The sequence below is a fragment of the Drosophila serrata genome, unplaced genomic scaffold (assembly GCF_035046125.1).
Source record: "Drosophila serrata isolate PLE 108 unplaced genomic scaffold, ASM3504612v1 contig_228, whole genome shotgun sequence".
Taxonomy (NCBI): domain Eukaryota; kingdom Metazoa; phylum Arthropoda; class Insecta; order Diptera; family Drosophilidae; genus Drosophila; species Drosophila serrata.
In genome coordinates this window covers 538,801-561,395 of record NW_028257126.1, presented here as the reverse complement: position 1 = coordinate 561,395, position 22,595 = coordinate 538,801, and the positions used below count along the sequence as shown (strand labels likewise).

At 41.7% G+C, this 22,595-nt stretch overlaps 4 protein-coding genes across 16 annotated transcripts in view; all 4 read left to right on the top strand.

The window, feature by feature from the left end:
* The first annotated feature begins 470 nt into the window (after nt 1-470).
* Nucleotides 471-3,627, top strand: Mink (Mitotic spindle and nuclear protein). Its single transcript, XM_020957082.2, has 4 exons — nt 471-629; nt 695-2,452; nt 2,510-2,584; nt 2,645-3,627. The coding sequence occupies exons 1-4, from the start codon at nt 614-616 to the stop codon at nt 3,253-3,255; spliced, it is 2,460 nt and encodes an 819-aa protein (XP_020812741.2). The 5' UTR covers nt 471-613; the 3' UTR covers nt 3,256-3,627.
* Trf4-2 (Topoisomerase related function 4-2) lies at nt 3,506-5,780 on the top strand. Its single transcript, XM_020957337.2, has 2 exons — nt 3,506-3,589; nt 4,316-5,780. Exon 2 carries the CDS (start codon nt 4,363-4,365, stop codon nt 5,527-5,529), a length of 1,167 nt encoding a protein of 388 aa, XP_020812996.2. The 5' UTR covers nt 3,506-3,589; nt 4,316-4,362; the 3' UTR covers nt 5,530-5,780.
* Nucleotides 5,781-5,884: 104 nt separating this feature from the next.
* pit (probable ATP-dependent RNA helicase pitchoune) lies at nt 5,885-8,608 on the top strand. The gene is made up of 5 exons (XM_086829865.1): nt 5,885-6,186; nt 6,248-6,448; nt 6,640-7,320; nt 7,381-8,006; nt 8,172-8,608. Exons 1-5 carry the CDS (start codon nt 6,006-6,008, stop codon nt 8,496-8,498), a joined length of 2,016 nt encoding a protein of 671 aa, XP_086685991.1. The 5' UTR covers nt 5,885-6,005; the 3' UTR covers nt 8,499-8,608.
* Nucleotides 8,609-13,656: 5,048 nt separating this feature from the next.
* The window catches only part of how (protein held out wings), a 42,723-nt gene continuing 33,784 nt past the window's right edge, over nt 13,657-22,595 (top strand). For 11 of the 13 annotated variants that reach the window (XR_015270996.1, XR_015270995.1, XR_015270994.1 and 8 more), the window contains exons 1-2: nt 13,657-13,825; nt 14,467-14,959. Coding sequence is in view for 9 of the 13 variants with exons in the window: in XM_086829907.1 (XP_086686033.1) it covers nt 14,614-14,959 (346 nt within the window). In the remaining 4 variants the exon portion in view is untranslated. The remainder of the gene's footprint in view (nt 13,826-14,466; nt 14,960-22,595) is intronic. The other 2 variants (XM_086829908.1, XM_086829902.1) reach the window with 1 other exon arrangement.

Here is a 22,595-nt window from a genome sequence, read left to right as displayed (position 1 = left end):
GTTGAAAACTGAAAATGTTATAATTTTTATGGAAAAATTTTTTGATCATTCCTATGGCAGCTATATGATATAGTCGTCCCCTCCGGCCCGTTTCGACATCTATACGTGTAAGAGTATATAGAAGACAAACTACAAAGTTTCATTCAGATAGCTTCAAAACTGAGAGACTAGTTTGCGTAGAAACGGACAAACGGACATGGAAAAAACATTATATAGTCGGAGGTGCCTCCTTCACTGCGTTGCAAACTTCTGACTGAAATTATAATACCCTGCAAGGGTATAATAAATCGAATTATTCAATTGTAAGCAACACTGCTGATTTATTTTGTTGATTGCGCTTTCTTAACATTATTAACAACTGTAAATTAAAAATTAATCTCAATTTTACATAAACAATATAATTTTGTATTTTTTTTTTTTGTAATTTTTTTACATGCCGTTTTTTACATCGACATGTTATTTCTTGGAAATATTTCAATGGGTGGCATTTTTGTTGTGCATTCGGCACGGTCACACTGAAGCAAACAACTTTGAATAATACCGTACAGTTTAAATTTCCCATAATTTCGCGTTGTTTATTTAATTAAATAATTCCTATACATTTGTGCGGAAAATGGAATCTACTAAAGGTGAGCATAACATGTGAATAAATATGCTTCGGATATATATAAAACCATTTCATTTCACCACAAAGAAAACGATGCCAGCGTCTTGGCGCCGTCGCAAGAGGACGCCATTGCGGCTCAAACAAGCACTCCAGTGGCAAACAAAACGCGACGAGCGCTGCGCAAGAGGATGGACAGCACTGTTGATGAGTCGGTACTGCATCCTGGGCCACCGAAGACACCGGGCACGCCGGGCTCTCGCACTCTAGGCAGCGAAACGCCCCGGCGCAGCTGCCGGAAGAGTGTGCGACCGCCCATCGACTACGAAGACATAGTGCGATCCGCCAAGAAACTGATTCCTGATGATGTTGATGACCAAGAAGAAGAAGAGCAGACGGCGGTTCAGAAATGGAAGTTAGCTGAGGTGGGCAGGAGCACACGAAAGCGCAACCGCAAATCCAAGCGGTTGGCAGGTAAAAAGCCGAAAACGGAACAGGATGAGCCGGAATCTCCTGGTATAGACAGTGGTGTCAAGGACGCAGAAGCGCCAATAGAGGAGTCAGAGGATAAACTAGAGAAGTCAGCGGTCGAAGAAACGCAGGCAGAGAAAAATCTGGAGCACCAGAAGGATGTCAAGGAGATGCAGCCAGAGAATAAACTGGATCAATCAGAGGCCGAAGAAATGCAGACAGATGATAAACTGGAGCACCTGAAGGATGTCAAGGAGATGCAGCCAGAGAATAAACTGGATCAATCAGAGGCCGAAGAAATGCAGACAGAGGATAAACTGGAGCACCTGAAGGATGTCAAGGAGATGCAGCCAGAGAATAAACTGGATCAATCAGAGGCCGACGAAATGCAGACAGAGGATAAAGTGAAGCACCTGAAGGATGTCAAGAAGATACAGCCAGAAGATAAACTAGAGCAATCAGAGGCCAAAGAGTTGCAGCCAGAAGTTACAGGATTGCTACCAGACATACAAGATGGATCGCAGAAGCCACAGCATGCAGGGGACGTTCTTGAGAAATCCGAGTTGCTAGACTCTAAATCCAAGAACAAAGCCAGTTCAAGGAAAAGCTCCAGAGTATCCAGAAAAGCAAATACACCCGCGGCTGCCACGGCCAAGAAGAAGCGTATTACCAACTACAAGCATATTGTTGGCGATGAAGACATCGAAGATCTAGGCTTAACTCCACTCGAGGATCCGGGCGAGAAGACATTGCTGGAAACCCAGATGCTCCCACTCGCCTTTGCTGAGGAGTTCGCTAAAAAGCGAGAAACCATGCCGGAATCCACCGCAGTAACTGAGCGAGTCGTTCAGGAAGAGGAAATGCCTCTTCAACCACTGAATGATGTATTGCTGGAAGATGAAGAAATGGCATCGCTAATTATGCTCGACGATGATGATGAAGCCGAGAAGCCAACATTAAACACAACGTTCGATGCAGATGACATCAAACAAGAGGATCAAAGTGTCATCCTACTGGACAGTCCCATAGTTCATCCAGTAAGCGAGGGACAGAAGTCATCGATTAAAGTGGTTCTTACCACGACAGACGATAAAACAGAGACATTATTAAATCTAGAACATGCATCACAAAAGCCAAAAGGCTACCCCTTTGCCACGCCATTCACTACAAAAGTTAATTTTTCCGATTTCCCGGAGCCATCTCGCAATAACCAGAATAAGTTGGAGGCAGAACCCAGGTATGGACGAAGGCGTTCCAAGTCTGCAAGCCAATTGGACGATACCATGTCACGGACTGTGACTTTCCGAAGCTCGCCAATTGAGATAGTTAGTGTCGTCGACATCGACAACCGCTGGAAGGAGGCCAACAACACTAATAGTATGTTTTTACATTGACAAATGTTCACAGCCTTTTCATTATCCTAATGCGTTTTAGATGTCACCAATCGCCGCAGACGCTCCAAGTCGTTGGATGAGAGAAAGGGCTTTACGAGCCGTCTTCCCAAGCCAAGTAAGTAAAGCGCAAAGAGCAAGGAGTTTCAACAGAAAGCTAATAATGGATCATTTTTAGGAATCCAACCGCTGCCAAAGCCCAAACCTGTCACACCCAGTCAGGTAAAGAAGCGAACCAAGCTTCCAGATTTTTCAGCTCTTCACCAGAAAGAGTTCGCAAAGATGGAGAGCTTGGTTGATCACGTGGAGCGTAAGGCTGAGCGCGCCAAGATCCTAACCACTTCTGCCCTGAAGAAACCACTAGGATCCGCAGCCAAACAAGCACAGAGCTCCACTTCTGCAGCAGAACGATCACAAGGTCCACGTCCAAAGGCCTCAAAGAAAATCGATTTGGCTGCTGATCGTTCTGTGGTAGCTGAAAATCCGGATAAGAAACTGCCTCCATCCCGACTGCCACTGAAGAGCGCCCTGAATGTAACAGCGGTACCGCGGCCAGCTTTCAATTTGTCCACCGCCACAGCAAAATCTTTCAATGCCACAATCTGCAGCAAGCCTGCGGAGTCGCAGAAAGACAAGCTGGTGGAACGGCGACAACGCCACATGGATATGTTCAAGGGCAGAGCAGCGACGAAGGGTCAAGACAAGAAGTCCGAGTTTATCCGAGGAGTGCGCCTGAATCGCCGCTTCGAGCTGCAAATGCAGCACCGCAAACATCTTGAGGAGGATTAAGATTAGGGTCTTTCGTTCATTCTATATTTAACAAGTGTTGAGAAGTATTTAAGTGTTAGTTTAAGTTCCTGCTTTTGTCAAATATTCGGCGCTTCATGCTGCAGATGCCTGACCGCAAACATCTTAAGGAGGGTTAGTGTTTTTCTGTTTATTCTGTATTTAAATAGTGCTGAAAAGTTTTTAAGTTTTTGCGTTACCGTTTCTGCTTTTGTCAAAAATTCCTTCAATGAAGTTGGATTTATTAAAATTAGTTTTTTCTTTATTCATACTTTCGAATAATATGTTTTTTATTCTTAAAACAACGAGCATATGAATAAAAGTTCGCAAGCCAAAGGTAAATGCCTTTGCTTTATAAAAATATCCAATATATTTGCAAAAAATTTGTATTTTTTGTACGCTTTGATACCTTCTTATAATTTGTCTAAATAACTCGTTTAAAATACTCTTCTTTTCGTTGAAAGGAGTATAAAGATCTCATAGTGCCCCAAGCTCCGAGACTCTAGAAGACGATCAAAATTCTAGAATAATTAATAACAAAATGGTTATATCTTAAATTGTCCCTATGGAAGGTATAAGATGTCGTCCGATTTTACCCGTTCCTACTTACATATGAACATATATACGAGTGGGGTGTATATAGAGGACTAAGTGCAAAGTTTCATTCAGATAGCTTTAAAATAGAGAAAATAGTTTGCGTAAAAACGGGCATGGCTAGATCGACTCGGCTGATGACACTTTATAGGGTCAAAGATGACTCCTTCACTGTGTTGCAAACTTCTGACTTAAACTATAATAACCCCGAAAGGTATCCAAAAGCGGCTGTGACGATTTAGGGAGAGGCATAAAAAGAGTAAATTTCCAATTTGACCAATTAAAATTTCTTATGTCTTTCCAATTAGCGTTACCAATTTAAGCTAGAAATGTTAAAATCGCGATAAGTTGGCAGCCCTTTGCCTAAGTAACGGCACTACGAATTTTGCGCAAAAAGGAATCTAACTTCTACAGTCGCTTTCCACTCTAATTCGCTTTTTTTTTTGGTTATTTTCGTCGACTTGTCCAGGTCGCTTCGCAGAGGAATAACAAAATAAGGAAAGGAGCAGAGGCGAAATGTGTGACGCCGCGAGCCCAATGAAGCCTTGGCAGCTTTGCCCAATGGCTTATGGGAAGGGGATTTCGGCGCTGTGCCTGCTGCATCAGGAAATCGAGCATTTCTACAAATATATCCAACCGACGCCAACAGAAATCTGTCTACGTGCGGAGGCAGTGCGTCGCGTCGAGGACGTTTTGCTCTCCATGTGGCCATGCGCATGCGTGGATATCTTCGGCTCATTCCGCACCGGCTTGAACCTGCCCATCTCGGATATCGACCTGGTCGTCCATCTTGGCAGATACTGGAGTCCGGCGCTGCTGCATCATCTGGAGCGCCAGCTGGTGGCCCGCGATGTGACGGATCCGGTGACTGTCACTGTGTTGGACAAGGCCTCGGTGCCAGTGGTCAAATTCACGGAGCGCGTCTCGCAGATCAAGTTCGATGTGTCGTTCAATGAGGCCGTGTCCGGAGTCCAGGCCGCCAAGCTGATCAAAGACTTTATCCGGCAATTCCCCGAGTTGCCCAAGCTTGTTATGGTGCTGAAGCAGTTCCTCCGCCTGCATGGCCTCAACGAGGTGTATAGCACCGGCGGCGTCTCCTCCTACGCGCTGACACTCATGTGCGTCAGCTTCCTGCAGCAGCAGGCGCACAACAACAAGAAGTACAGCAACAGCAACAAGCTGGGCCAGATGCTCCTGCAATTCCTCGACTACTATGGCCGGAAGTTTGACTTCCTGAAGTACTCCATCTCGGTACTTAGCGACGGTGGTCGCGTGGAGAAGGAACGCCTGCGATCAACGCTGGGCGGAAATAACTGGCAATCGGTGCTCAGCATCGAGGACCCGGTGACGCCCACCAACGATATAGGGCGGAGCTCGTATGCAGCGCTACATGTGATACAGGGATTCGAGGCCGCCTTCCTTAAGCTCTCCAAGCTGGTGGACTCCGACCCGTCAAAGATAAAGGGCCCCATTCTGAGCAGTATTTTGGATGTGCCACCGGATGTGATCAGTTATCGCGCTTGGGTGCAATACAACTTCCAGCACATTCTGCCTCCCCGAAGCAGTCTCAGTTCCAGCTCCAGTTCCGTTTCCGAATGCCACCCAGCGTATCCCAAGCCGTGCAACTCAGTTTCCGGCACAGAAGAAGACGAAAGGGACAACCGCCAAGGATACCACCGATGAGGAGGAGATTGGTGGTCCGTCCCGAAGATTAGACATAGTTAGCTTTAGTTGGATTACGTTTATATTAGTTCTACATCGTGTTCTTTTAAATATTTAGCATAATAACCTTTTCGGTTCACTTTTATGCATGGCATATGTAAGAGCTGTATGTATTTTTAGGCTAGCATTAGCGTACATAGATACAGCACATATATACATTGTCTTTAAATATACATTAAATAAATCCCGACTTGAAAGATTTAAAACTTTAATCAGAATGTGTAATTATAAATGGTAAATTCAAATTAAGAAAACGATGGCGCTCAAAAAAAGGTCTTATTGAATAATCATCGAACTATCGCCTATCAACTATCGATTGTTGCCGTCATCTGGTAATCGTTATCGCTAGTTGCTGCAACACGTGCGCGCTTGTTTTATAAGGAAATCTTTTGTTTTTAACCATTAAAATATATTAAAAACCTAACCCATTAAGCACCATGTCCATCCGCGAGAAGCTGCTGATGAAGAAGATTGTCAAGAGGGAGAAAATGAAGAAAGAACTGTCGCAGAAAAAGGGCAAAGGCAAGCCCCAAGTGCCAGAGCCACCGCAACAGAAAAATAATAAAGGTGCTAAAAAACAGCAAAAGCCAAGCAAACAGCGTGTGGAGCAGGAGGAGGGTGAGACCGACAATATTTCGATGCACAATTGCTTGTTAAACCGGCATTTTCCATTTCACAGATGACGAATTAGAGGAGGATTTCCAAGAGGCGCCAGCGCAGCCGAAAAAGAAGCAACAAAAACAACAGCAAAAACGGCCTCAGATTCAGGTGGCCAACTCTGACTCGGACTCAGATGAGGAGGAGGAAGACGAGGACCAGGAGGAGGAGGACGAGGAACAAGATGTGTCCCAGGAAAGTGACGAAGATGAGCAGGAAGAAGGTTAGTTTTCGTTTGGGTCAAAAGACACTCAACTAATGATGATTTAAAGGCGAATTTGAGGAGCTCTAGATCTGCGAGTTAATGCTGACAAGAGCAGGCATGAAAACTATCATATAAACGAACTGAAGATACCCCATTTAGCGGCTCCGAAACCTAGCATAAATCTTCATTAACAAAACTTCATGTTCCAGATGAAGATGACGACGAACCTGTACCTGCTAAGAAGACAAAGTTGCTGCCCAACAAGCTGCAGAATGGCAAACCGGTGAAAGATGATGAGCCCTTTACGGTGGAGTCATCTCTAGCAGCCCTAGATTACCGGGATTCGGATGATCGAAGCTTCAGTTCCCTAAAGGGGGCCGTATCCGAGGCGACATTGCGAGCTGTCAAAGAGATGGGCTTCACCGAGATGACCGAAATCCAGGCAAAATCACTGACTCCCCTCTTGAAAGGACGCGATCTTGTGGGCGCTGCCCAAACGGGTTCCGGAAAGACGCTGGCCTTCCTCATCCCCGCCGTGGAGCTTATTAACAAGCTGCGATTTATGCCGCGTAACGGCACCGGTGTGATAATCATCTCTCCAACCCGAGAGCTGTCCATGCAAACGTTTGGTGTGCTTAAGGAGCTGATGGCACACCACCATCACACATATGGCCTGGTGATGGGTGGCTCTAATCGTCAGGTGGAGAGCGAGAAGCTGGGAAAGGGTATCAACATTCTGGTAGCCACGCCCGGTCGCTTGCTGGATCATTTGCAAAACTCTCCCGATTTCCTGTATAAGAACCTGCAGTGCCTCATAATCGACGAGGTTGATCGTATATTGGAGATTGGGTTCGAGGAGGAACTCAAGCAAATCATAAATCTGCTGCCAAGTAAGTAAACTAACTTTTCCAAAACTATAGTTCTTGTATTAAATCTTTCATTCCTTTTAGAACGCCGTCAAACTATGCTATTCTCGGCCACGCAGACGGCTCGCATCGATGCCCTGTCCAAATTGGCCTTGAAGGCCGAACCCATTTATGTGGGCGTCCACGACAACCAGGACACGGCCACCGTTGACGGTCTTGAGCAGGGATATATTGTGTGCCCCTCCGAGAAGCGACTCCTCGTCCTCTTTACGTTCCTCAAGAAGAACCGCAAGAAGAAGGTTATGGTATTCTTCTCATCCTGCATGTCCGTCAAGTACCACCACGAGCTCTTCAACTACATTGACCTGCCGGTTACCTCCATCCATGGCAAGCAAAAGCAGACGAAGCGAACGACGACCTTCTTCCAGTTCTGCAATGCCGAGTCTGGCATTCTGCTGTGTACAGATGTGGCTGCCCGTGGTCTGGACATTCCGCAGGTGGACTGGATTGTGCAGTTCGATCCACCAGATGATCCCCGCGAGTACATTCACAGGGTGGGCCGAACGGCCAGAGGATCGGGCACCTCGGGCCACGCCCTGCTTCTGATGAGACCCGAGGAGCTGGGCTTCCTGCGCTACCTTAAGGCCGCCAAGGTACCGCTCAATGAGTTTGAGTTCTCCTGGCAGAAGATTGCAGACATTCAGCTTCAGGTGGGTTTTCACGTAGATTTTCTTAACTTTACCAACTTTAAACCGTTGATGAGTGCTAAGTAAACCATTCGGAAACAAAAGCTTTTGCTAATTACCTCATCGGTTATATAACTTTGACCATTTTAACCTTTCTAAGACTAAAACTCGCACTTTTGTCCCTTGCAGTTGGAGAAACTGATAGCGAAAAACTACTTCCTTAATCAGTCGGCCAAGGAGGCATTCAAATCATATGTGCGGGCCTACGACTCGCACCAGCTGAAGCAGATCTTCAATGTGAACACGCTGGACCTGCAGGCGGTGGCCAAGAGCTTTGGGTTCCTGGTGCCGCCCGTGGTTGACCTGAAGGTGGGCGCGGCCAAGCGCGAACGGCCAGAGAAGAGAGTCGGAGGCGGTGGTTTTGGTTTCTACAAGCAAATGAACGAGGGATCGGCCTCCAAGCAGCGACACTTCAAGCAGGTCAACCGGGACCAGGCCAAGAAGTTTATGCGTTAGTCTTAGATTAAGCAGATATACCATTGCACATTGTAAAGTCTGCTACCTTATTTGAGTGTGTATGTATACATATATAGGCAAGAGATATTAAAGTAAATGTTTCCATTTCACGAATTCACGTAACCATTTGGCAGGCCCGGCATCATCACCATCAGCTCACTCGCATCCCACTCTCATCTCTCGATGCGGATGTGGCTTCTCCTTATTTGTGGCTTGTTTGTTTCAAATGTTTATTGTTGTCGCCATTGAGTCGAGTCGAGTCGCGACTTCCCAAATTTGGGCGATCGCTGCCGCTTTTTATTTCGTGTTTCGCCCGCTAAATTGTGCCAGTTTATGGCCCACGCTCCCGCCCCAGTGCCCCTCAAACTGTGCCGGCTGTGGCGCTGCTATTTGTTGGCACAACTCTAATCGATAATCGGGCCGCTTAATCAATTGCTGACTTATGGGCGCCCACTGCACATTTGCGCATTTGCCAATTGAAGCCAAATTAGCCGCAGCAGCACTGGGCGATCAATTTTCCAATTCAAACTCGTTCCACCCGCCCTCTTTAGAGATTCCATCACTCACTCAATGCATGCATGTGCCCGAAAATGCTTTTTAAAAATTACAGTCTAGCTTCAGTTCACTTGGAAAAAAGAATCTCTCAGAACCCTACGATCTGGGGAGGTCTTTGGAGCTTTTGGAAGAGAATGAATATCCTTATACAATGGAGGGATAATCACCGGGATCACAAAGGTAAAATTAAATGCGAGAGCCTTTTTTTATTGGGTGAAGTGTTAACGTCTTTTAAAGCTTGATAGATGCCTTACCCTAGGCTAGCAATAATTTATTGTTTAAAAACAAAATATCTTATTTTTAAGTTGTGTTTTTAAACCGTCAAGGTCTATTAGAAAGTCATTTTGCCTCTTAGAGTTAGTTTTTATATATACGTTAAAAAAATTGCATAGTTTTATTTGACCAAGAAATTGTAAAGTTGGACGAGAAACTGTCCCTTACCTAAGCTGGGGAAATTTTGTTAATAGTATGGATCAGATATCAAACGCAGAAGTCTTTTTAAATTTGTATTAAATTTTGATTTAAACACATCACAACAAAATAATATGAATAGTAGTTGTAGTTTTTTTATTTCTTTCCCACGACTTTCCGAATTCCTTTTAAAATCTCTAGATAATGGATTGGGATTTACCTTTTTGTGCTGTTTTAGACGTTCAACTGTAAGTGCGCAGTGGTTGGCGGCCATCGAAATGTATCAGCAAATTAGATGTGGTTGGGAGGACGTGGGCGTGACGAATGTCGAAGACCACAACGCCATACGCCCACATACATATGGTCAATATATATGTATATGTGCTAACGATGATTCTGTGAATGAATGAATACCAAAGCGAGCTAGGCAACTGCCTCCATACATTCATTCATTCATTCATGCATCCCTCGGTGATCGTGGTTAGGTTTAGTTTTGCCTAGTTTTGCTGCTTGTTGGATTCAATCAGCTGCCGGAGTGTAAATGCAAAGTGGAAACTTTATGAATGAAATCGGGAATCGGGGGATGCTGGCTCCACCTGTGAGTTGTTACTTGTGACACACAAAATGCATTCGCACAGGCGACAAAAGTCACTCAAATTTGGTGCTTATATTATTGGACATTAGAAAAATATTTAACACTTTTGTTTTTTTTTTTAATACAAGTGTAGATTTTCTAGATATATCTCGAGTTGCAAGCTACTTTAATTCAACATTTTTAAAAAGCTTAAAGATGGCTTCTTGAGTTTCTTAAAAGTTGAAAGAGAAAAATTCTAAAGTTCATCTAGTATTTAAATGATCAAATTTCATCATAGTATCTTTCAGATGCATAACTTCATAGACTTCTTCTTAATATAAATAACCTCGTTAACATATTATTATTCATTGAGCTATTATGTTCATCCCAAGGAAAAGAGTCCATTCAAATTGAGGCCAGATGGAAACCTCTTTGGACACCTTAGCTGGCTGTGCCCCTGCCCAGTGATGTGTGGTGTGTATCTGCCAGATACGAATACTAACTGTGTAGGTGTCTTAGCTTGGGTTTTTGTTTGGGCCTGCAGCAGGCCCCAAAAACCCACAAAATCTCAGAAAACTGGTAAACTGGAGGAGGAGGCGGCGCCCACACGCGTGTCATGCGTAATGGAAACAACTACAAACTGGTTAATAGCCGTCCGACCACCGCCTGTCTTTAAAGCCAACATACTGCTAATTACACACTCTCACACACTGTGGATTTCTGTGTCGGTGGTAAATTAAGAAACAGAATGGTTAATTCGGCAACGTTCAATGGACAAAGCGAGCCGTTAAATGTCTTGGCCAAATTTGCATTTGGCCCGAACGTGCAGCGGACAAAAAAGGATTCCTCCGCCTGGCCAGCACCCGTTGGCAGTTGGAGCGTTAACAATAAGTGTTACTCCGCCTGGTGGTTTGTCAATCTCTCTGTGGAACCACTTCCTTATATGCACGGCAATCGGACAATCAAAGTGCATTTCAGATGCAATATTTTTCTGTCCATAGCCAAATAAAGTGTAATAACTCTTGCCCCGCAAAGGTAAAACAATAATGATTGTACAGTGTGGGATGCTGAACATTTCAGAGCACTTTTTAATCAAATATATAAATACTTACCTTGGCGTAAAATATATTCCACTCGGTTTAACAAGGTGAAGAAGGTTTTCAAGGCTAGAAAGTTTTACAGCATATATAATAACACCGAAACAGGGTAACACCCTGGTTAAAATGAAATAAATTGTTTATAATTAATAGTTTAGAATATTATATTATATAACTTATGAAGGAATTTTATTCAATTTTCCAGCCAAGGAATTTCAAACTTCATAAATAAACTCTGACTCTAAATTCTTGGATTTCTAAAGCTTTAAAAGTTGATTTGTTTGAATATATCCATTAACATATCTATAAATTCAGTTGCTAATATATACGGTTGCTCCATTGCACTTTACAGCTGCTGGAGAACTTTTGTTCAGTTCCCTAAGAAAACCGAAAGTGCTACCCTAAACGACCTACATACAATGCAACACCAAAAGAAAATTCCAAAGCCCTAGAGAGATTAGTGGCCCACGGAAAACTTGGCACTTTGGATCCGCCAGATGTCCAAATAAAAATGCTTGGTACGTAGGTGTTTCGAATGGGAAAGGGCTTTGGGCTTTTGCCGCTCTGAGATGTGAATCGGAAATCCATAAGCATACAATGTCTCAATCACTACGCACATTGACACATATTTCAATGGCAGTAAAACTGTATAATGGGGCCGTATAATATAATGCCGGCCCACACACAGACCAAACCAAGATACCCTCCGTTCCGAGCCGAGCCAAGTGCACATGAATTTGGTGGAACTGGGGGACTTGTTGCGGCCAGGTGAGGTGATAGTTCGGTGGTGGGCGCCTGCTTTCCAATGGAACAACGGAGTGGCCAATGTCCATCCATGACTTCGTCCACTCCAAACTTTCACGTCTCATTTAAAAGCATGCGGGTGCTGGCTGCACTGAGAAAATAAGCCACAAAGATTAACCAGATTAATATGTGATATCTTATGAATAAATTAAGAAAAGAATATCCAATGGTGATTATAAAATTATATTTTCTCATCAATATCCATTGGGATCTGGTAGATATTTCACGCAATATGCTATCTCTATATACTATGTCGGAGTTTTATTAAGATAATATGATTATTAAGCTGTAAGTTTTTATGATTTTTAATTTGGTTTGTTTGATGAAAATGAAAATGATCCCATTTTCTTTATACATAAGTATTATTGGTCATAGGCAAATATTGAACAGAAAATTCTTAGTATATTAACTCACAAATGGTATTTAAGAGGGAAAACCCATTTCATCCAAAAATATTTTAAAATATATCAAATCTTTAAATTTTATTTTTCTCTTAAGCAAATCTATTTTAAAGAGGACACAACACCACTTGATCAGGGCGTGTTTTTTCCTAAGTGTGTAAAGCACTTGAAAACACACACGGAAGCCAGCGAAAAGTCTCTTTTGCGGTGGAAAGTAAAAGTTGTCGCCGGCCTAGGGTCGCTTATATGGCGAGGCTGTCGAAACGCTCGCGAATGCCAATTTTCCCACATACATTTCGCAGCAGAGTTAACAAAGTTAACACCAACATTTGGCCAGTACAGGTTCGGGGCCCATTTGCATGGTATTTTGGACAATATGCTAGCCCCCGCATAATATGTCCAGCTTAACAAAATGCCGCTTGGTTCTAATCGAGCAGCAATTTCCGTGAGCAATTAATATTTCTATCTGAAGGCGGTATTTAAGTTAACTCAAAATGTTATGCTTCTTTTTTTTACACAGTTAATTTATATATATTTAACTCAAATATAAAATGTTTTTCAAGTCTTTGGTAATTGTTATAAAAAACCCGGACCCATTATGTTCATAATTTAAATACAACGCGCCAAATGGCTGCCAACTGCTTAGCCCGGTGGCAACGCCGCAGAGTAATGGCATGTCATTAACTAACCGATCATTTTTAATTCGTTGATTAATTGCCCACTTTCGTATTTAGCCAATTTGGGTATGTTTTGCACTTTGTCAACTTAAATATTCACATTTAAGGGCAAAATATCTGGAATACGCGAACCAGCTGCACAACTCTATTTGGCCGAGCTGGCAACGCTGGTAGGTGATCTCTCACGCTGACAACATGCTGGCGGTAGCAAGAGGTTTTCAGAGAGCGCATGACGTCACAAAATCAATTTTGTGAGAAATTTGTATTAAACAGTTGATTTGATTCGTTATAATTTCTGTTGAGATACTTTAAATATTTCCATTTTATGTTACAGCTTATATTAAATAAATAGTTACATATTTATAAAGTTCTTAAATCTCACATTTGTTACTTGGTAAATATTGTATAGAACACAATATAAATTTTTTTTTAGAATATTAAAAATACAGGAACATATCGTATATAAATTAAAAATTATTCGATTTGGGTTACAAAATGTTTAATTTTTCATTCTCATCTATACAATTTTTATTAAGTTGGCACACAAAATCGCTATTTGTGACGTCACATGGTGAGAGAGTGGAGCGGAGCTGTCATGCTAAAAAAAACCACCCCGTGATCGCACTGGCATGATCTCACACTTACAACGTTTTGTGCTCTGCGCTTCGCATTCAGTTTCTTTTTCTCTTTCTTTGCGCACGGTTCAAAAACTAGGAGGAATCGTCCATTTCCAGTGAAGTCCGAGATCGTTCCTGTCCGACTCGAATATTTCAAATAAACAAAAAGGAATCCTCAAAGAAACGAAGAAGTGTGTACCAACGGAAAAAGCATAAAACATTCAAATCGAAAAGCAATGCGAGTGAAAACGAAACGAAGAATTAAAGCCAGAAGCTAGCAGCGACAACAACAAATACATAATCAGCAACTGTGCATATTTCTGCGAAATTTTCAGCGTTTTGAGCTTACGTTCGATTAGTTTGCCAACGCATTATATGTCCAGGCAAAGGAATTTCTCACCTATTTGTCTAAAACCACGGAAAATAATAAGAATAATTTGCATATAAAATTATTTTCATTTTGTATTTGCTGTTGCAGCAGCCAAACGAGCGAGCGAGAGAGAGAGATCAGTTATTTTGACATTCTGCTTTCATTCATCTCCGTCGTGGTTGTTGCGCTCACCCTCACACATACCCGATTTTACTGTATTTCCCTGTGCCTGTGTGCGTGATCGCCGAGGAATTTTCTGTCTTCGCTTTCGACTTGCGCCCTCTCTGAGCGCGCCGTTTTTCAGTCTCTCTCACACACTCTCCCTCCTGCCTGTTTTTGTTGTTGTTGCTTCTGCTGCTGATCGAAAGAAAAAGACTTTTTGGGTGGAGTTGTTTTCATTTCGTTTTCTGTTATAATTGTTGCTCGCGAACGAATCTTAATGAATTTCTATAACTCCCACAGTAACGCGTGAAATCAGAAGAAGAAATTGTGCAATAAGTAATAAAAGTAGAGACCAAATCCAGTTGAAATTGTGACCAGAATCTCGTCGAGAATAAACAAAAGTCCCCCACCAATACACACACAAATCACACACACAACAAACACACAATGAGTGTCTGTGAGAGCAAAGCCGTTGTGCAACAACAGTTGCAGCAGCAGTTGCACCAACAGGCCGCCGCCGCCGCAGTAGCTGCTGCGGCTGCCGCGCAGCAGCAGCAAGCTCAGGCTCAGGCCCAAGCCCAGGCGCAAGCGCAGCAACAGGCCCAAGCACAGGCTCAAGTCCAGTCGCAGCAAGTCCCTCAGGTGGTGGTGCCCCAGCAGCACCTCACGCCGCAGCAACAGCAGCAGAGCACACAGAGCATCGCCGACTATTTGGCCCAGTTGCTCAAGGATCGCAAGCAGTTGGCCGCCTTCCCCAACGTCTTCACCCACGTCGAACGTCTGCTGGACGAAGGTAAGCCAGTTACCGGGGGAATCCCCACTTCGATACTTAGAAGTCCTTATGAACAGCTTAAAAAGTGCAGAAATTGTAATTTCATCAGGTTGTGAAGTTGTATTATTTTTTTTTAATAGTTAAGTGAGTCTTTAAAGTGATTTTCATTTGAGTTAGCAAATTAAATAAGGTATTAATTTTGTGAAGAAATATTTAAAGTCATTGCCATTTTATTATATTTTATTAACTTCTGTAATCAGAATTTCTCCATGATATTTTCGCTTTTGATTCTTCTAAATAAACAATTTGGAAAAAGCAGATTGCCAATTTCATAGTTCTTATATTGCTAAAACAATTTATTTTCTGGAATCGCAATAAACTCAATCTACACGTGCTTTACAACCCAAAAGTATAATAACATTTTATAATTACATTCAATCAAACAACACCTTCGCAATTCGGATTTCAAGTTAAAGTATACATGTGGGTTTGGAATCTAGAGAAAATATATTTTCTATAAATCTAGAAACGTATGAAGTTCAAAATCAAATTTGTACTTGTTCCGATTGCTTGAGAATACAGGAAAAGGATTTTAATTCAAATTGTATGATTTTGGTTTTGATCTTGAGTAAATATACAGATCCTTGCAACGTTGTTTGATTGAGTTTTATATAGGAATTTTATAACTACCATGATCGAAAATCTTTAGGAATTCAAATCTCTGTCTTTTTTTTAACTACTGAGAATACTGAATAGGGTTTGCTTCTTTGGGTTTTACTATTACATCGATCTTTATAAAATAGCTCTATCAGTTTTGGAACCGGAATAAAACTCCTGGAGTCGGCATTAATGGGTTAAAAGACCCACCGATCTGGCGTGTCTGGTTTGTGTTCCTCCTCTCCTTTTCGCCAGCTCCTCTCCTCTTCTCCGGCGGCGGTCGTCTCGAGTTCTGAGTTCATTCCACCTTACAGCAGAAGAGCCGAAAGAAGAGATGTTTGTTATTTTTAGTGACTTCCTTTTTGTGCGCCTCTTCGCGAGCGCGCTTACACTCGCCTGTCTCCGTTTCTCTCTCTCTCTCTCTCTCGTCTCTGTTTTCGCTCTCTCCTTTTGTATATAAGTGCTTGGCCCCACACTTGACTTCCCTGTATTGCCTTTGTTGTTCCTATTATGATTTCTTTGTTGACTCGGCCATTCGTACACAAAAATGGAGAGGGAGATGGAAGACAGAACCCCCCGGGGGGAAAGAATCCTCTGACCCGCTCGCACTTGCATGCGGTAAAAGTGTAGCAAACGTATCCGAAAGATGCATGAATTACCGCCGCGGCCCACGCCCGACCAAAATCCGAAAGAAACCAAGCAAACACTCTTAGCGACAAACCAACAAAAGTCAACTTTCGGGGCGGAAAGAAGGAAGGTGGAGGGCGGCGGCGCAGGCGGGAGGAGGGGCGTGCCACTACCTGGTCGCATCTTGTATCTTGTATCTCGTATCTCGCAGCTCTCGTTTCTGTATTTGCCCAACATCTGTTGCCCATATGCAGGCCGGCAACGAGTGTACGAGTGTACGTGTACGGGTGTCTGTCAGTGTGTGTCGCCTCGTAATGACAAAATTATGTTGCACAGATACATTTACAGATACAGATGGACAGATCTACGGATCCGAACCCCGCAGATACGGATTTTCATGGTGTGGTACTTGCGGATTGCTAGGTACCGGTACCCACCACCCAGGGTATGCACATATTTGTGCAAAATTCCATTTGAAAACAAGGAAATCAAAGCGAATTCCACTCTCTCTTTGCCACATTTGAAAAGTCTTCGTTTCTCGGTTTGTTGAAGGATCATAATTACTATGCTCTTGGTTAATGTAATAATTTTGTATTCTAATTCAATGATAGGGTTTTATCTAAAAATGATCGATTTTACCGCTCAATATTTGAATTTAATTATAGTTATACTTTTGATGCATCAATAATTACAATTGTAATTTATTAATTAAAACAAGATGCAAGATACTGATCTCTTCTTAATTAAAATAATTTCCAAGGAAAAGAGTCTTATCATTACTGATCTCTTCTTGATTAAAATAATTTCCAAGAAAAAGAGTCTTATCATTACCGATCAGATTATTGATCACCGGGTATCGTGAAGTCGGAAAACTCGCCTAAAACCATTTATTCTTGTTTTGGTTTTATTTCTGGCATATCTGCAAACTAGTTTGCCTGTCTACAAATTGTATTTGCTAAAAGCAAAGCGTTGACAATTTGTAAAACTCGTTCCACCAGACGCAAAAATTGGAGGAAGAGGAAAAATATACACAAACAGGGCAAAAAAAAGAAACAAAAACAGTCCCAGATTTTGAACCCACCTCGCTGGCTTATCAGCTTAGTGGGAGTGTGTCGGGGCGCTGGGACTGGATTTGGGACCTGGGAACCCCGAAGCGAAGCGACCACTGTCCATGGCTATAGTGTATATATCGTATATATACACTCCTGTTCATAATTATACGACACCTATGAAATTTTTGTTTCAGCGGTCGTAGGAGAATGGAAACACACAGTAGATCAAAATAAAGTATGCCGAATAATAGCACAAGGAGTTGTGCACAAAATGCGCTATTCGTCTCCTTGCTTGCATCACTCGTTTTCAAGTAACGGTAAAAAGAGCACACACGCCTTGATTTAGGCTACCCGAAAATTGTTTCATAATGATACGACACATTTCAATTATTGCGGCTAAAGAGGAAGGTTTAGTGTTTATTGGTTTTTTTATAATTTTGTTAAATATTTTATTCTTTTTTTAATAAAATGCCGCATGGTAGCTTATTAAGCGAAGGAGAGAAGGGAAAAATTAAGGCGTATAACGAGTCTGGCTTTAATGTTAGCCAAATATCCCGGCTGATGGGTCGAACACGCTGTATTATTACCAAATTTTTGAAAAATGTGGATGGGTACGGTGTCAGGCGTAGCTCTGGAAGAAAGCCGGAGCTATCTGATCGCGACAAACGTCAAGTATTTAACAATGCAAGCAATTCTTTTTCATCGTGTGCCTCACTTTCTGCGTGTTGCAGTCGTCCTGTGTCCCGTAGGACTATCTGACGAACATTGCTAAGCTCCGAAAATATTGTAAGAGTAGTTTTTAAAAAAATTCCGATATTAAAACCGCAGCCCAAAAGAGCACGACTTCAGTTTGCCGAAAACAATTTGGAAACAAACTTTACCTCGATATGGAATTTTAACTCAATTTTGGTTATAAAGGGTTTTGTCAATATTTCACATTTTAGATAATTTTTTCTGATGAGAAAAAATGTAATCTTGATGGCCCAGATGGGTTTCGTCCTAATTGGCTTGATTTGGGTAAGGATCCCCTTATGTTCCTAACATGCAATTTTGGAGGCGGATCAGTTATGGCTTGGGGAGCCTTTCATGCGTCTGGTACGCTTGAACAGTGCTTTACAAGCTCAGAAATGAAAAGTCCAGACTACAAAAATGTGTTACAAGATCGTCCTCTGTCATTTTCGGATCAAAATAAGGACCAAAATTATGTTTTTATGCAGGATAATGCGAATGCAAAGAGACGCAACGGTTCGTCAATGACAATAAAATTAATGTTTTGGATTGGCCGGCTTGCTCTCCTAACCTTAAACCGATTGAAAACATCTAGGGTATCTTAGCCAGGCGAGTTTACGCCAACAACAACAAATTTCAGACTGTTAAAAGTCTCAAAAATGGAATTTTAAGACAATGGTCTCTCTTGGACCAAAATATCTTAAAAAACCTTAAAAATTCAATGCCTAAAAGAATTTTTGAAGTGGGAAAAGCACAAGGCGCCGTTATAAACTATTAATATTTAGTTATAAACAATTAAACCAATAAAATATTAGCTGTAAACAAAAATAAAGAAATGTGTCGTATCATTATGAAACAATTTTCGGGTAGCCTAAATCAAGGCGTGTGTGCATTTTTTACCGTTACTTGAAAACGAGTGATGCAAGCAAGGATACGAATAGCGCATTTTGTGCACAACTCCTTGTGCTATTATTCGTCATACTTTATTTTGATCTACTGTGTGTTTCCATTCTCCTACGACCGCTGAAACAAAAATTTCATAGGTGTCGTATAATTATGAACAGGAGTGTATATTTACATATATACATGCCACTACCGCTAACGGCTTTCAACTTTTCAACTTGCTAGAAGTTTTTGGTTTTTTCTCATTTTGCAACTTTCTCTTTTCAATTGCTGTCGTCGGTGGGTTTTGTTTTTGTTTTCGTTGACTGCTTGACATGCTGCGGGCCAAAAACTTGGCGTTCACATTCGGTCGGTTGAGTTACCCAAAAAAAATAAAGAAAGAGTTGATGTTTTGCCCTTTTTTTTTATCCCAGAGAATACAGAAAATGTATTGGCTTGAATATTAAATATTTACTTGTGCTAGAGATTTCAATAAATTTATAATCATAGGAAAAATTTTAAATTAATGTGGGTAAAGTTAGTAAAAAAGACACAATTTTAAAAATCATATTAATATTTGATATTCCACTGGAACTCCAAATGTTGAATATGCAATGAAATATTTATTGAATACTATTAAGTGTTACTTTATATCATTTGCTAATGGATCATTTTGATTCTCAGATTGTATTTCCTTTGTTTCATTTCTAATCATTATTAATTCAATCTCCAATTTAACAATAAAATGTTTATGTTAAAAGCCTTGCTGTGCATTTTTATTCGCATCTTATTTGAGAACGAGCGTTCTACATTCACAAAAACATGCTTACTTTTGATGCCATTTTTCAACACAAGCATAAGTTAAGTAGCTTAAAATGTTTTTTATATGTATATATATATGTATGGTATGGTATGGTAGAATACCTGCATATACTTTGGGTCTGTCAGCGATATTGCGAGAGATCTAATTAGGTTCCTGCCTTACCTCAAGCAACACCTACAACAACAGCACCCATCGCAGCTATATCTGCCTGCCTTTGAGGTTGTGGTTGCCGTTTTAAGATCATTGTTATTGTTGTTGCGCTGTTGCGGGTGTGCAGCAATGTTTGCTTGGGGTTTTCTTTTTTTTTTTTGGGCTTGGGGTTCTGCTTCTGGCCGCAATCATCCGTTGGCTACCTGTTGGGCGCACCGCCGTTCACTTGAAATGCACAGCTTGCGATTACATTTGAATGGCTGTCTGTGTAGAAATATCTATGTATATAAACATATAAATACGGTGCGTTTCAAAGTTGTAAGACACCCTAAACTATGCATAAAAGTAATACAAATGTTGAGTCTTAAAATGCATAATTTCTCTGCTGTTTTATAAGTAAAGTTGATTGATTATTATGTAATAATAAAAATATAGTCTTAATAAATGTTCCTATAAATTATTCCTTAATTGTTTAGGGATGCAAGTGACCAATAAAGTATCTTTTTGATTGTTAGGATCAATCTATATCTTAAAAGTATGATACACACTGTTCACTTGTATAGTTTTAGTTGCTTTTCTCTGTTCATTTGCCGCGTTTTTATCGTCTTTATATTCGCTCGACGCTTTTGGCACTGCTGACATAAATTTTTGTTGTTATTTTGACGAGTGTTGTTTGTTTTTTCTTGTTTTGTATTTTTTGGGATCTCTGACTCACGCCGCCCAAAAGCGAAACAAAACGAAGAATGAGTTTTAAGTTTTGAGTTTTGGCTGCCAGCATTCGCATTGTATCTGCCAGATAGCTTTATGACACACGCCGCTGGAGCACGTTTCTTCGCCCGAATTTGAATCCGAGTCCGAATCTGTATCTGTATCTCCGTCCGCTGCTGCTGCTGCCGTATCTGTATCGCAGCCGTATCTGTATCTGGTGCTCTCCGCTATTCATAGTCGTCGCATTTTGCACAGTTGAAGTGTGCCTAGACTGTGTGAATAGTGGAGACGACGTCAGGAGAGGAGCTCGGCGATCTCGGGTTACCGGCGACCAAGCATAACTGCACGTACCATATCGCACTCGCAGATATCATTTGGTCGGTCCGCCAGATATCACAGATATCTTCCGCATGACGCTTGTTTACCTGGGCCATAATGCAAAATAATAATGGCCCGGGGACGGCGCAAACAATCGTTTGATATGATAAATTCCTGGCACACCTGACCGAAATAAATGTAGCTAAATGTGCGCTATTACTGCAAATGCAGCCAAGGTGTATCTGTCAGATATGCGACACACAGCCTGTAGCTTGTGCATCCGAAAACCTGAGCGATAAAAACCAGAAAATAGCAGACCAAAATCAAATTACGTACACCCGCATCGTGTGAATGTTTATATGGCCGATATATGTATCTATCTATATATCTTTATATATATATATATCAAGTATACACCGAATTGTATATATAGCTGGCCGAATCGCGGCGATCTGTGTGAGTGTCAGTGTGCGTTTTCGGCGCTTCTCGGATACAGAATTTTTCCTCTTTCACTCCGTCCGACATTTTTCATGAAAATTTGAAATGTGTTTCATTTCATCTAATTTTAGATTATTGGAAAATGGTCTTTCGGCTGCCATCGTAGCTGTTGGAATTTCGTTTCGTTTTGGGATATTCACCGTTTTAGGGCGTTGTTTTCATCTGGCCAAGAAGACTCATTGAGTCAGAGTCATTAAGATCGGAAATTGAAGTGGCTCGTTGACATTAATGTGGCGGCTGCCGGCATTTGCTCTCTCTCTTCACCAAACACAGCGAGCTGAAAGACAAACAACTGATTGGAAACTGATGATGAGCACACAAATCCACGCCTTCAAACAAAAAGATACATTTGATTCAGCCAACGTTACGATCGATCTGTTTTTGTTTATTATTTAGTTGCAAGAGTTACGCAGCAAGAAATCAATTCAATTATATTTACAACATGTTTTTCTTTCAAAATGTTTACCATTTTATAGATTTAGGAGTGTTATTGTTCCTATTTTTAATTCATAATACTACGTTTTTTTCGCTGTGCATCTGTAATACCTAAAAAGCTGCCACGAGCATTTTAATGCAGTATTTTCATAGGCACGGCTTTCGGTCCTGGGCTTCCACGTTCCCTAACTCTGACGTGCTCATAAATTTGTTGACAATTGTTATGCGGAACGCGTTGCCCTCCCTCCTATTTTCCTCACAGTTCCCCGAACCCCTCGCACCCGCACAATGGCAATCGATTTCGAACTATACCATACAATCATATATACATATATGATCCTATACGATCCGATTCGAGCCCCTGCCCATACACGTCTCATTGCGTTTTCAAATTCAATTAAAATCTTTTGTCATGACCATCGATCGCTCGCTGCTTTGTTTTGATTTGTGATTTGTGATTTGCTGGCGGCCAAAAATGCATCGATGCGTTTGCACGGAAGTTGACCATGGCTCAAAAAGCAAATGAAGCCATCGTCGACAGTTAGTCGATTGCATTGATGCCACCGGCTTTATTGTTGACATCGAAAAGGGGCATTGATCGATAGTTAATGGTCGGTCGATGGAGCGAAAGTTTCCGAGGAGGGAGCATGGAGAGTTTTCGTTTCACCCGATCGAACTCGGCATGGAAAGTGGCTGGGAGTGGGCCGATTAGATAATGGATAATGCACGCTTATAATCTAATGGCAGTATTACGTAAAACTAATTGGTATTTCATATG

Bases quoted from the DNA above. Each gene is read 5' to 3' on its own strand.
- Trf4-2 (XM_020957337.2), top strand. From the start codon at position 4,363: ATGTGTGACGCCGCGAGCCCAATGAAGCCTTGGCAGCTTTGCCCAATG.
- Mink (XM_020957082.2), top strand. The intron at 2,453-2,509 runs GTATGTTTTTAC...AATGCGTTTTAG, and splicing joins GGAGGCCAACAACACTAATA to ATGTCACCAATCGCCGCAGA. The intron at 2,585-2,644 runs GTAAGTAAAGCG...GATCATTTTTAG, and splicing joins GAGCCGTCTTCCCAAGCCAA to GAATCCAACCGCTGCCAAAG.
- pit (XM_086829865.1), top strand. From the start codon at position 6,006: ATGTCCATCCGCGAGAAGCTGCTGATGAAGAAGATTGTCAAGAGGGAG. The intron at 7,321-7,380 runs GTAAGTAAACTA...CATTCCTTTTAG, and splicing joins AATCATAAATCTGCTGCCAA to AACGCCGTCAAACTATGCTA. The intron at 8,007-8,171 runs GTGGGTTTTCAC...TGTCCCTTGCAG, and splicing joins TTGCAGACATTCAGCTTCAG to TTGGAGAAACTGATAGCGAA.